This window comes from Tupaia chinensis, unplaced genomic scaffold, assembly GCF_000334495.1.
Source record: "Tupaia chinensis unplaced genomic scaffold, TupChi_1.0 Scaffold138441_1, whole genome shotgun sequence".
NCBI classification, from domain to species: domain Eukaryota; kingdom Metazoa; phylum Chordata; class Mammalia; order Scandentia; family Tupaiidae; genus Tupaia; species Tupaia belangeri.
Window position 1 is genome coordinate 1,007,853 of NW_006198338.1, and position 15,360 is coordinate 1,023,212.

Here is a 15,360-nt window from a genome sequence, read left to right on the forward strand (position 1 = left end):
TATGTTCCCATCATTTCCTCTCTTGGATTGTTTCCGATGAGAAGTCTGATGTTAGTCTGATAAGATAACCTGTATAAGTAACATTTCTCTCTTGCCAATTTTAGTATCTTGTCTTTGTCCATGGATGTTGCCAATCTGGCTATGATGTGCCTTGGAGAAGATCTTTTTGGGTTGATTTTATTAGAGGTCCCTTGTATTTCCTGGGCCTGGATATTTGAATGCCTCTCTAGATTTGGAAACTTTTCTTTCAGGATTTCATGGAATAGATTATCAAAGACCTTATTAGCTTTTTCTCCTTCTGGGATACCAGTTATCCAGATGTTTGGGCACTTAATGGTATCTATTATTTCTTTATTCTCATTTGGTTTAGTTATTTTCTCAGGTTTTTTTTTTTTTTTTTTTTTTGGTTTTTCTAGGTCAGATATTTTGCCTTCAACATCCTAAATTCCATCTTCTGCATGAAGTAATCTGCTTTTAATACTTCTTTAGAAGTTTTTTATTTCCTATATTGCAGCCTTCCTCTCTAACAGCTCCATTTGATTCTTCTTTATGTTGTGTATTTCTGCTTTCAGATAGTGCAAGAACTTCCTCACCTCTGGAACTCGTTGTCTCTCTTCTCCTGCATCTTCTAGAGTTCATTGTCTCTCAGCTCTTGTATCTCATTTAGTTTTGTCACTATGAATATTCTGAATTCTCTGTCAGACATTTCCACAAGTGCCACTGTACTGTCTGTGGATGATGAGGATTGTTCTTTTCAGTTAGGGGAGAGAGATTTTCTTGGTTTCTCATATTTCTTATGCCTCTGAGGTGGTTTCTGGTCATTCTGTGACAAATTCTCTCTACTGGGTTTTGTAACATGGTATCCACAGAAAGAGATTATGAGTTCAAATTAATAAAAAGAAGTTTCTTCCTTAAAGCACAAGGTTCAATAGGCATTGAGGATTTCAGTGACTCTAAAAGTATTCAGATACTTGGCTACTGTGCGCCTAGGCCTGTCTAGACACTCAGTATGTGGAGACTGAAGAGCAGAGTGGGAAAGTACAGTTAACATTTTTTTTCTAAAAATTTTCCTTCTTATCTAAATTTTCAAGTTTATTGGCATAAAGTTGTATCTACTGTGCTCTTATCTTTTAAGGACCTATATCACCTGTACTGATGTCTCCTTTTTTTTTTTTCTTAATAATAATGACTTGTGCTTTCTCTCATGATTTTTCATTAGTCTTGCCAAAGATCATAAATTCAATTAGTTTTTTCAAAGAAACAACTTTTAATCTGTTGATCCTCTCTACATCCTTGATGTCTTAACTGAAATATTTTCAATTAATATTGTAGCTTATCTTAATTACATCCTTCATTTTACATATTTTTTTCTACCATCTTAGGATAGAATTTTCTGTGTGTTTTATTCTCAAAAATATTCATTTAAGACTTCTAAGAACTACTCTAAGATGTATAATTTTCCTTATTCTTTGGTCCTAAATATTTTCTCTTTTTTTCATCATTATTGTATTTTTATTATTATTTTTATTTCATTGTTTTATAAATTCAATTACCTTTTTTTAGCTTTCAAAGTGAATATTTCACTATGTGAACATTTCTCCCTAGTCCAGTTGGTTAAACTATAAAATATCTTCAACAGATAAATATTTTCTAATTCCAACTTTGATTTGTTCTTTGACTCAAAGGTTAATCAGAGCATGGTTCTTAATTTTTAAACATATGTGATGTTTCTAGTTATCTTATGCCATTGAATTCTAACATAATTTTATTGTAGTCAGAGAATATATCCTGTATGATTTTAATACTTTGAAATTTATTGATAATTTTTTTTTAGTTCAGTATATTGAAAATGTTCCTTATATACTTGAATGTATCTTTTGCAGTTGTAGGGCATAAGACTCTGCATGTATCCACGAGGTAGATAAAGTTTATTATATCCAATGACTAGTCTATATCTTTACTTATTGTCTTATGCTTGTTCAGTAAGTTACAGAGAGAGATTGATGTATAAAAATATCTCTCACTATGATTATGGCATGGTCTATTTCTCATATGTTTCTGTCTTGAAGCTATATTATTAAGTGCATATATATTTTAAATTGTTATATCTTCCCAGTAGTGCGAAACATTTACCATTAAAACTGACCTTCTTAATCTTTTGACATGTTCTTGCCTTAAGAAAAATCTTTTACCTGACGTTGGTTAAATTATTCTGTTCTATTTGGTTTAGAATTTGCCAGTTTTTTCATTTGTTTGTGTTTTGGGTTTTGTTTTGTTTTGTTTTGTTTTGTTTTGGTTTTTTGAGACCATTTTGCTTTACAGAACATGTGCTCACCAGAGAGACAGAGAGACAAAAAGCAAGAAATCACCCCGAAAAATCAGGAGGGATGGCCACTCTGCAATCCCTTCTACTCTTTTCTCCTCTCAGGATTTTGGGCATGTATGCACAAGTGCCCGGCGTGAGTTTCAAGCCACTGGGTCCAGGACTCGAACTACAGTCAACTGCGTGGGAGTCCAGCTATGTAACCATTGTGCCATTTGCTGGTCCCTGCCAGATGTTTTCTATTTGTCCTCTTATTTACGGTCTTTGCGTATTCTGAGAGTTTGTATATATCTCTTACAGTCAGGTTTTATATTCTCATTCAGTTATAACAATCTGATTTTTTTACTTTTAGCCAAAGCATTTTGTTTTTGTGAATACTGATATATTTGAGTGTATTTATTTTTAAAATTTTAGATTCTTTCATTGTACATCCCTATAGTGTACAGTATGGTTTTTCAATATATGCATGTTAATACATGATACTCAAATCAAGGATATTAGCATATAAATCATCTCAACAGAGAACTTTACATTCTTTTTTCTGTTAAACATCTCTTCCCTTCGCCCCTTCCACCTCTTCTCTACATCTACTCTCCTCCCTAAAGTCCTGGTGTCTTACAGTACTATCCTATCTTTAGCTCTTTTGATTTCTGCCAGAGAGTAGACTTTCAGTGCATATTGAGCAAGGATATGAAGGACATACAATGTGTGTCTTTTAAGAGTCTGGTTTATTTCACTTAACATTAAGTCTTTTATAGTCATCTACTTCGAGTCAAATGATAGGGTCTCATTGTGCCTTTCAGGTGAGGAATATTTCATAGTGTATATGCGCCACAGTTTTCCAATTCCATCGTCAGTTCTTGGACACTTAGGTTGGTTCCTTGTCTTAGCAATTGTGAATAATGCTACAATAAACATGGATGTGCAGGTGTCTCTCTGACTATTTTCCTATCCTTTGAATAAATACCAAGGAGTGGGATCACTGAGTAATTACTAAATACGGTAATTCTACTTGTAAGTTTTTGAAGACTGTCCATGTTGTTTCCCACAGTGTCTGTACTAATTTACATTCCCACCAATAGTGTAGGAGGGCTCTCTTTTTACCACATCCTGGCCGGCATTTTGTCTTTATTTTTTTTTTATCATAACCATTCTGACTAGGGTTAAATAGTATCTCACTGTAGTTTTGATTTGCATTTCTTTTATTATAAGGAAGGTTGAACTTTTTCATATGCATTTTGGCTATTCATGTATCTTCCTTGGAGAGCTGTATTTCTATCATCGGATTTTGAGCTTTCTATTTGTTTTACCTGTTCTCTTCCCACTCCCACCTTTCACTCCCATCTCTCTCTCTCTCTTCCCCTTTCTTTTTTCTTTCTTTTGCTTTCTTTTCTTTTTTTACTTTTTTTTTTTTTTTTGGAAAAATCTTTTGCTATACGGAACATGTGCTTGCCAAAGAGACAGAGAGAGACAAAGAGATAAAAAGCAAGAAATCACTGTCCCCACCCCACCCCAGGAGAGGGGGGATGGCCATGCTGCAATCTCTTGATAAAAAGTAAGAAATCACTGTCCCCACCCCACCCCGGGAGAGGGGGGATGGCCATGCTGCAATCTCTTTTCCTCCATTCTTCTCCTGGTATCTTGAGTGCATACGCACCTAGCATGAGTTTGAAGCCACCAGGGACTCAAACCAGTGTGAGCCATGTGAGAGTCCAGCAACGTAACTGCTACGACATCTGCTGGCCCCTTGCTTTATTAAGAAATCACTGTCCCCACCCCACCCCGGGAGAGGGGGGATGGCCATGCTGCAATCTCTTTTCCTCCATTCTTCTCCTGGTATCTTGAGTGCATACGCACCTAGCATGAGTTTGAAGCCACCAGGGACTCAAACCAGTGTGAGCCATGTGAGAGTCCAGCAACGTAACTGCTACGACATCTGCTGGCCCCTTGCTTTATCTTCAGTTGTTTATTTTTCCTTGTGTCATTTCTCCCGCTTACTGGTTTGGAAACTAAATACTGCTTTTATTCTTTGAGTGGTTATCTTATCAGTTACAGAATACGTAGTTAATTTGAAGGGGAAAATAGCTAAGATTATTACCCTCCTTCATAGCAGCTATTGTTTTAACTCACCAACCCTTTATTTTTTTAATTTTTTTATTAACATGTAATAGTTGTACACATTTGTGGGGCATGATGAGATTTTTTAGCACAAGCATACATTGCATAGAGATTAAATCCAACTGATTAGTACATCCATCATCTCCAGCATTTGTCAGTACTTTATGTTATGAACATTCCAAATCTTCTTTCTTAGTTCCTCTAAGATATATGGTAAATTTTTGTTAACTACATTCACCCCACTGTGTGTGTGTGTGTGTGTGTGGTTTTTTTTTTGGGGGGGGGGGGTTTTTGCTATAGGGCGCGTGCACTCGTCAGAAAGACAGAGAGAGACAGACAGACAGCGAGAAATCACCCCCCAGGGGGGATGGTCACACAGCAATCCCTTCTCCTCCATTCTCCTCTTGGGATCTTGGACAAGCACGCACATGCACCCAGCGTGAGTTTAAGCCGCCGGGTCCGGGACTTGAACCGCGGTCGACTACATGGGAATCCAGCGACATAGCCATTACGCTAACTGCTGGTCCCCCCACTGTGTTTTTATAACAGTAAGAGTTGTTCCTCTCAACTATCTATAATATTGTTTCTATTAATCAACATTCTTCTATTCCACCCTTCCCTTCCCATCCTTCCCAGTTTTGTACTCATTCATTTCTCTACTTCTCTGAGGTCATTTTTTTTTTCCACTTTGGAAATTGAGTGAGAATATCAGGTATTTCTCATTCTGTGCTTTGCTTATTCCATTTAGCATAATGTCTTCCTGGCTTACTCATTTAACCTCTAATAGCAGGATTTCATTCATTCTTTTGAATGAATAAGTAGTATTTCATTGCGCCCAAACACACACACACACACACACACACACACACACACACACACACACACACATTTTCTTTCCATTAAGTCAACTTTTCATTCCGGTTATCCTTTCCCAACTTATCACACTACTTTGATTTTATCTTGCTTTCACATTTTTCACACCATTCAATAATAAATAATGCTAGCTGTTGTACAAATAATCCTCTAAACGTAGTAGGTCAACCTAATGAAGTGAATATAGTCTAATGCAAGCCAGGCAGCTCTATGGTAAACTCCTTCAAGAAGTGACTTTGCCACATGAGAAGAAGGCCCCTTCACCCTTAAAGGTTTGCCTCCTGCTTGTGGGAAAAAAGGAAAGCAAATGTTTGTTTTAACTTTGAAGCCCTCAAAGCTTCTTCAGTCAAGGCTCACAGTTTATTTTGCCATTTAAGTTTCTGAACATCATCAATTCATTGATTCTCTCCTAAGCTGTGTCAAACCTGATGTGAAACTCCTTCATAAGTTTTTCAATTTAAGTAATATATTTTATTTCTAGAAGCTCCTTCATTTTTAAAAATATTTTATAATTATAGGTTCTTGTTCTCTGGACATATCTTCAAGTTTTTATTTTATGTCTTTATACATATCATATTTAATTTACTATTGTCTCTGGCTAATAATTTTATTTTTTTAAGAAATCAAACAGCTGTTTTCATATCCTTGATTTCTCCTGGATCTCACTCACTCCCAGCGCCTCATGTTTTCTATTTTTATTCGTCTGTTGTTTATTTACTGCAATTCTTAGGCATTTAGAGGGAATGCTTTGAGACTTCGATGAAGGCAGGTTCCTCCATGGAGTATTTGCATTTATTTCTGAAGGATGATTTGTAAGATTGCTTTAAATTAAATTCTCAGCGTGAAATTCCAGGTGATGTGAATTCCAAGTGAGATCCGCTGTGTGAGTACCTTTATGTAGTTGCAAATTCTTAGTGTCAGCCTCCCCCCTGGCCATACCTACATACATACATTTGGTGTCTAGCATCACAATTTTCCTTGCATTCTCCTGGGCTTGTACCTAATCTGTCCTTACATGGAGGGTATGTTTTAGGGTCTAGTTTTTATTTTTTTTAAGAATTATTTTATTTTTTAATACTTTTTTACATACATTCAATTATTGTTTATCATGATAGCTTACAAAATGAATTTCTCCAGCATGAATACACTGTATAATTGTCCAGTTAAAGATATTCTCATACATATTATCATCAACAGATCATTTTTCACTTTTGTGTCCCTTAAATGTTTTGCATCTTTCTTTTTCCCCTTCATTCCCTTCCTCTCACCCTTCCCTATTTCCCACTCTTCTTCCACAATGTCTTTAATATCTGCAATTGTTCTCCATCTTTTATGGCTTTCAATCTTCCCATTTCCATTAGAGTGCCAACATTTGGTATATATTAAGTTGGGACATAAAATACCTCTCTTTCATAGTCTGACTTGCTTCACTTAACAGTAAAATCTTCCATAATTGTCCACTTTCTATCAAATGCCAAGGTCTTATTGTTTTCTATGGCTGAATAGTATTCCATAGTGTGTATGTGCCACACTTTCAATTCATTCATCTGTTCTTGGACATTTGGGGTTGGTTCCATGTCTTAGCAATTGTAAATAATGCCACAATAAACATGCATGTATTTTGGATGGAAAATTCATTTGTATGCTGTAATGATGTATAGTGAATTAATGTAAAAAAAATAAATTTAAAGAGATAAATAAATAAATAAATAAATAAATAAATAAACAAACAAACAAACATGCATGTGAAAGTACTTTTCCAACTGAGTGTATTCCTATCCTTTGAGTAGATACCCAGGAATGGAACTGCTGTATCAAATGGTAGCTCTATTTGTAGGTCTTTGAGGACCTCCATATTGTTCTCCACAGTGGCTGTACTAATTTACATTCCTACCAACAGTATAGGAAAGTTCTCTTTTCACCACAGCCTCACTAGCACTTCACTTTTAATTTTTTTAATCTTAGCCATTCTGGCTGGGGTTAGGTGGTATCTCATTGTGATTTTGATCTGTATCTCCCTTATGGTAAGAGGTATTGAGCATTTTTTCATATCCTTTTTGGCTGTTGGTATGTCTTCCTTAGAGAGTTCTGTGTCCACTTCATGTCCATCTTTTAACTGGGTTGATTTTTTTTTTTTAATACAGTAAGCTGCTTGAGTTCCCTGTATATTCTGGTTATCAGTCTTTTATCTGAGGTATAGTTTGTAAACATATTCTCCCATTCTAAGGGTTGCCAATTTGCCCTACTTATTGCTTCTTTTGCTGAGCAGCAGCTTTGTAACCTGATGTAATCTCACTTGTCTATTTTTGGTATCATTGGCTGTGCTTTAGGGGTCTTATTTAAGAAGTCTTTGCCTGTTCTGATGTTTCCAAGAGTTTTCCCAGTAGTTTTATAGTTTGAGGTCTTATGTTTAAATCTTTGATTCATTTTGAATTGATGTTTGTTAATGGTGAGAGATAAGAGTCCTGTTTCATCTTTCTGTAAGTGTATACCCAGTTTTCCCAGCACCTTTTGCTAAAGAGATTTTTTTTATCCCCACTTGATTGACTGTCGCCCTTTGTCAAAAACTAGTTGACTGTATGTTTTATTTTGTTCTTTTCCTGTAGTCTTTATTCTGTTTCATTGGTCCACATGCCTGTTTTTGTGTCAATACCATGCTGTTTTGATTAGCACAGCTTTGTAATATGTTTAGGGTCAGGAAGTGAGATGCCTTCTACTCTACTCTTCTTATGCTGTATTACTTTGGCAATACTGGGTCTTTTATGATTCCAAGTGAATTACATGATCTTTTTCCTAAACATGTGAAAAATATCTGTGGTAACTTGATTGGGATTGTATTAAATTTGTGGATTAATTTAAGTAGGATTGACATTTTGATTATATTAATTTTCCCAGTCCAGGAACATGGGAAGTCTTTCCACTTTATGTCATTTTCAATTTCATTTTTTAGTTTTTCATAGTTTTCCTTGTAGAGGTCATTGACTACTTTGGGTAACTTTATTGCTAGATTGTTCCTAGACATCTTATTTCTTTTGTGGACATCATAAATGGAATTGCTTTCTTCAGTCTTCCTAGTCTGTTCACTGTTGATGTATAGAAATGCTATAGATTTTTGTATGTTGATTTTGTATCCTGCCACTTTACTGTATTCATTTATCACTTCTAGGACGTGTGTGTGTGTGTGTGTGTGTAGGGGGATTCTTTTGGTTTTTCTATGTATATAATCATGTCATCTGCAAATTGAGATAATATCACTTTTTCTTTTTCTTATTTGAATGCTTTTAATTTTATTCTTTTGTCTAATTGCATTGGCTAGGACTTCCAGTACTATGTTGAAAAGAAAAGGAGAAATTGGGCAGCCTTGTTTTGTTTCAGTTTTTAGTAAAAAAAGCTTTCAGCTTTTCCCCATGCAGTATGATGTTAGTTATAGGTTTTACATAGATGGCTTTTATTGTGTTGAGAAATGTTCTTTCTATGCTGATTTTTCTGAGTATCTTAATCATGAAGGAATGTTGTATTTTATCAAATGATTTTTCTGCATCAACTGATATGATCATATGATTTTTATCCTTCTTTCTGTTACTATGGTGTATTACTCTTTTAGTTTTGCATATGGTATACCATCTTTGCATCCCTGGAGTAAAGTCTACCTGGTTGTGATGTATAATATTTTTAATGTGTCATTGTATACGATTTGCTAGTATCTTGTTGAAAATTTTTGCATCTATATTCATCAGAGATATTGATCTGTAGTTTTCTTTTTTTGTTATATCCTTGTCTGTTTTGAGGATGAGGGTGATGGAGGCTTCATAAAATAAATTTGGGCAGGTTCTTTCGGTTTGGATCCTTAGAAATAGTTTAAGTAGAATGGAGCATCACTCTACTTTTAAAAATTTGTAGAATTCAGAAGTGAAACCATTGGGATCTGGGCTTTTCTTTGTTTGGAGGTTATTTATCACTGATTCAATTTCATTGCTTGTTATTGGTCTATTTAGACTTTCTGTCTTCCTAATTCAGTTTTGGTAGCTTATATGTGCCCAAAATTTGTCCATCTTGTACAGATTTTCTTGTTTGTTGATGTATAGTCGCTCATAGTACCCTCTAATGATGTTTTATATTTCTGCTATATCTGTTGTAATATCGCCTGTTATGTTGCAAATTTGATTTATCTGTTTCCTTTCTCTTTTCTTAACTAGTCTAGCTAGTGGTGTATCAGTTTCATTCCTTCTCAAATACCAGCTTTTGGTTTTGTTTATTTTCCATATAGTTAGTTTATTCTCTATTTCATTTATTTCTGCATGAATATTTATGATTTCTTTCTCCTGGCATTTTTTAGGTTTTTGTTTTGTTGTTAGGTTGTCTTTTATCCACCTTTCCATTTTTTTCTTATGTGCACTAATTGCTATGTCTTTCTCTCCTATGACTGCTTTTACTATGTCCCATAGATCATGAAACTCATTCTTGTTGATTTCAATGAATCTTCTGATTTCAAACTTCATTTCTTCAGTGATTGTGAAGTCACTCAGGAGTAGGTTTTTTAGTTGCCAGATGTTTGTGTGTTTTCAATGAATTTTTCTGGAATTAAATTCCAGTTTAATTCCATTATGGTCAGAGAAGATGCTGGATATAGTTTCTATGCCTTTGAATTTGTAAAGGCTTGTTTTGTGCCCTATCATGTTGTTAGTCTTCAAAAAGGTTCAATGTGGAGGGAGCAGTGAAAATGTATATTTTGTGTTTGTTGGGTAGAAAGTTTTATCGATGTCTGTGAAGTCCATTTCATTATGGTGTCATTTAGATCATGCATCTCTTTGCTTATTTTTTGTCTAGATGATCTGTTCAAAGGAGACAGAGTGGTACTGAGATTCTGTTATCTACTGTTATACCTTCTTGGTGAAGTGGCCCTTTTAGCACTATATAATGTCCTTCTTTGTCTCTTCTTACAGTTTTTGCCTTAAAGCCTATTTTTTTTTTTTTGGAGAGATTTTTGCTATAGGGCGCGTGCGCTTGCCAGACAGACAGAGAGAGACAGAAAGCGAGAAATCACCCCCCCAGGGGGGATGGCCATGCCGCAATCCCTTCTCTTCCATTCTCTCCTCGGGATCTTGGGCATGCACGCACATGCGCCCAGCATGAATTTAAGCCACCAGGTCCGGGACTCGAACCACGGTTGACTACGTGGGAGTCCAGCGACATAGCCATTACGCTAACTGCTGGTCCCCTTAAAGCCTATTTTGTCTGATATCAGTATCATGACTCCAGCATTTTTAAAATCTCGTTTGCATGGAATATCTTTTCCAGCCCTTCACTTTTAGTCTATGTATGTCTTTATCCATGAGGTGCATTTCTTGTAGGCAGAAAATAGAGAGTTTCTATTTTGGTTTTGCTTTATGGTGTTGGGGGGTTTTATTCAGACAGTCTGTGTGTTTTGATCGAAGAATGTAATTTATTAGCATACAATGTTATTATCAGTATTTGCAAATTTGCCCCTGCCATTTTGTTAGCCATTTTCTTGGGTTTTGTTGTTGTTGTTATTCTTTTATTTCTGTCTGTCTCTCTTTAGTTTTCCTATTACAGTACTTCAGTACTTTGAAAAGAGCTGGTCTAGTATTGGTGAATTATTTCAGCATTTGATTGCCTGAGAATGATTTTATTTGTTCTTCCCATTTGAAGGATAATCTCGCTGGATATAGCATTCTTGGTTGAAATGGTTTTATTTTTAGTATTTTGAACATGTCTTCCCACTTTTTTCTTGCCTGCATTGTTTTGGTCGAAAGGTCTGTTAGCCTAATAAGATAACCTTTGTAAGTGACTTAACATTTCTCTATCTTGCCACTTTTAGAATCTTGTCTTTATCTGTGATTTTTACCAAACTGGCTGTGATATGCCATGGAGAGGATCTTCTTATGTTGATTCTATTTGAGGTCCTTTGTATTTATTAGGTCTGGATGTATGAATGTTTCTCTAGATTTGGGAAGTTTTCTGCAAGTATTTCATGGAATAGATCTATGCCCTTGTCTTATTCTTCACCTTCTAGGATACCTATTACTTAGATATTTGGTCATTTAATTACGTCTAGTATTTACTATATGTTGTACTCATTTTTTAAAATTATCTTTTGGTGGTTTTATCTGTCTTTTATCTAAACTTTCAGCTCAGAGATTCTGTCTTCTGCATGGTCCAGTCTGCTATTAATGCTTTCGAAGGAGGTCTTATTTTCCAGTATTGCTGTCTTCATCTCTAGAAGTTCTGATTGATTCTCTTTTTTTAATAATTATTTTATTTAACTTTATTCATTTATTTATTTTAATTTGACCAGAGACGGAGAAAGAGAGAAAGTGAGAAAGCAAGCCTCTAGGTCCAGGACTCAAACCACAGTCAATCATGTGGAAGTCCGGTGCCCTTAACCACCATGCTACCTGCTACTCCCATGACTGGTTCTTTTTATGGTGTCTATCTCCTCCTTCAAATCCTGGAAAGACTTCCTCCTCTCTGTCACCATGAATATTCTGAACTCTATTTCTGACATTTCTACAAATTCTTTTGTGCTGTCTATGGTTAAAGAAGAGTTTCTCTGTTCCATTCAGGAAGAGATGTTTCTTCATTTTGCCATATTTCTTGTTCCTCTGCACTGGTTTCTTGCCATCTAATGGATTATATACATCTTCCTACTTTTCTGGTGTTGATTCTATAGTCTCAGGAGGGAAAAAGTGCTCTACTTCTCAGATGTGTTCTTGTTAGAGGGTCACGTTTCTCATTCAGAGTAGTGTGTATATAGCCAGCTCTCAGTGTTGACTCTTTTCCCAGTCTCTTTAAGACCAGGTACATTTGGGACTTAGTGGGAGAGTTTCAACTGGGGCATGGAGTAAGAGTCATGCACTGTGTGGTTCCAAAAACTATGAAATCTCAAAATATTCCCAGATGAGCAAAAGCTGGCTAGATGTCTAAGGTGGTCTTCCAGCCTCAGGTGGTCTCACTGACTGCAGCTGCTCCCTGCTCCAGTGTAGGCTCTGGGAGCAATGGTGGAGAAGGGATGTGGGAGGATCCATCCAGGCTTTACCTGGGGCAGTCAAAAGGCAGAGGGAGGCCTGAAGCAGTCTTCCTGCCTCAGTTGATCTCACTGACTACAGTTGCTCCCTGCTCCAGGGCACAGGCTCTTGGGGCAATGATGGCAAATGGGATGTGGAAGGACCCAGTCCAGGATGTACCTGGGCCAGTCAGAAGGCAGTGGGAGGTCTGAGCCAGTCTTCCTGGCTCCTTTGGCCTGACTGCCTTGGATCTAGTCTTAATGTGTTGGAAGGGGGAAAAATTTCTTTTAGATGTCCTCCCTCTGGCATGCCTGGACTGTGTTTCATGTTCTTCATACCTCATGAGACTATTGAAACTTATACTCAGAGAGACAGCAGGTGGTGTGGTGGTTAAGGACACTGGACTCCCACATGACTGTCTGAGGTTCAAATCCTTGACCTGGCAGCTTGGTTTCTCACTTTCCCTCTCCCTCTCTCTTGCTCTGTCTTTCTCTGGTCAAATTAAAATAAATAAATAAAGTTAAATAAGATAATTATTAAAAAAAGAAAAAACTTACACTCAGAATCACTCGGTTTTGCAAATGTCTTCAGAGAAAAAGCTGAGTGAAGCAAGCCAGGCTATGAAGGAGAGACATCGTATGTCCCCACTCAATATATACCGAGTGTCTGCACTCTATGACTGAAACTGATTGACTAAAGAGTATAGAGATATAGTAAATGGATGTGAATGCCTGATATAGTGTGTGTGAAAGAGTAGAGTCTGAGGAAGGACATTTAGAAGAAAAATAGAGAGGCAAAGCATTAATGGGATAAAGAAATGTGGTATTATCTGTTGAAGATAATTTTATAGTTTTATCAACTGGACTAGGGAGAAATGTTCACATGTTGAAATATTCACTTTGTGAGATAAATAACATGATTGAATGTATAAAAGAAAATAAAATTTAATTTTTTTAAATGGAAAAACATGTATTTTTTAATGCTGATACATCTTTATGCATGAAGTTTTGCTCTTTTGTGAGACTTATCATATTGGACTACAATGAAGACATTTTTGAGCCTTCGTCTTTCTCAGTAACTAGACCATTGGTTCCATGAGGGCAGGTGTCCACATACTTTCTTCCACACACCTCATGGGCTAGCACAGTGCTAGGTAGATGTGCAACTAGTGTTCAATAAGGTAGGTAGATTAATTGGTCAATTAAATGAACATATGAATCTGGGTCCATTAAATTAGAGTTACTTTCAGTTTCAGAGTTATTGTTGTCCACTGAGAAATGCCCTAAGAAATGGTTGGCCAATACCCATGACATACATTGGTGGCCTCTCTTCACATCAAAAGTAAGCCTGTTCTCATTAATTTGTGACCCCCATCATACCCAACCTCACCACCAAAAGATAGGCCTACACTCAGGAGGGATCAGGCCTATGCCTATAGAATGGAGTAAAGATGGCAAGATCCCCAATGTAGTATAAGTCCCCTAGCTTTGTCACCATAAAGACATTTAGCAACTAAGGCCGATCTCTTTTATTGAGTGGGGGGAGAGGATCTTTGCTATGAGGCACATGCACTTGCCAGAGAGACAAAAGATGAGAAATCACCACCAGGGGGATGGCCATGCTGCAACCCCTTCTCCTCCATTCTCCTCTCAGGATTTTGCCCACATATACGCACACACCTGGCATGAGCTTCAGGCCTCCAGGTCCAGGACTCAAACCACAGTCAGCCATGTGGGAGTCCAGTGACATAACCATTATGCCACCTGCTGATCCCAAGGCCGATCGTTTTTTAAGTAACTTATAATATAGGAAGAAAGATCTCTGAAAACCACTTTCAGGGAGTACCTGATCTTAATGGAATGAGCTGCCTTGTGTTTTTCCCAGACTTTTGGTTTCCAGTCAAGATTTTAGAGGGAAGGTGTTGAAAACAACTACATGCCCTGACATAGTCTCTGTTTGTCTACAGCTGCGAGTCTTCAAGCTGGCCAAGTCCTGGCCAACCTTAAACACACTCATCAAGATCATCGGGAACTCAGTGGGGGCACTGGGGAATCTCACTATCATCCTGGCCATCATCGTCTTTATCTTCGCTCTGGTTGGCAAGCAGCTCCTTGGGGAAAACTATTGCAAGAATCGGAAGGTCATCGCCAATCCCAATGAAGACTGGCCCCGCTGGCACATGCACGACTTCTTTCACTCGTTCCTCATTGTCTTCCGGATCCTCTGTGGAGAGTGGATTGAGAACATGTGGGCCTGTATGGAAGTTGGCCAGCAATCCATATGCCTCATCCTTTTCCTCACTGTGATGGTGCTGGGGAACCTAGTGGTGAGTAGTGAGCCCCACTGGGAGCCCTGTCTCATACTCCACAGAGGAAGCTTCTGAGTGACCCTAAAATACTTTGATGTTGCATATTTTATGCCTGCATTGTATCTGTCTGAAAACTGGTCTGCGTCGTGTGGGACACATTATAAGAAGTATATGTTGAGAGGCTGTCTGACTTGCAGGAATTAACACAAATGATAGGAAAGGAAAGATGTGGTATAGAATTCCAGCTCTACTATTTCCAAGCGGGGTATACCAGGATGAGAGACTCAATCCCCCCAAGCTCTAATTTCCTTAAAAATCAAGAAAATAGTGCTGACTCATGGGCTTCCTGGGAGAATTAAATTACAGGAGATGACATACGCAAATTGCCTAATGCAGTGTCTGGGCCACAGCAGGAACTCAATAAATGGTAGCTATTTGGTTTTTGAAGAAAAGATTTCCTTCCCCTCTCTAGGGAAGCCCAGAAGATATTCTTCTTCCAAGGAGTAAGAGTTTAGTATTTTTCCAAGTTGCATTAGGCTTAGCTAAGAGCAGGAGAGACAAGAGGAAAAAGAGGAGCTGGATCACTGATGACCTCCCCTGCTACAATAAGAAAATGTACTCACAGGTTTGGGGAAGCTCTTCTGGAGAACTTTATGCCAATTAGCCCTGGTACCCCTTCTCTGTGCCAGCCTGCTCATCTCCTCCGCTTAGCT

General features: G+C 37.3%; 1 protein-coding gene across 1 annotated transcript in view; it reads left to right on the forward strand.

The window, feature by feature from the left end:
• The window catches only part of SCN10A (sodium voltage-gated channel alpha subunit 10), a 109,159-nt gene that overhangs the window by 58,292 nt on the left and 35,507 nt on the right, over nt 1-15,360 (forward strand). The window contains 1 exon segment of the mRNA XM_006161349.1: nt 14,306-14,665. Within this exon segment, the coding sequence (XP_006161411.1) occupies nt 14,306-14,665 (360 nt within the window).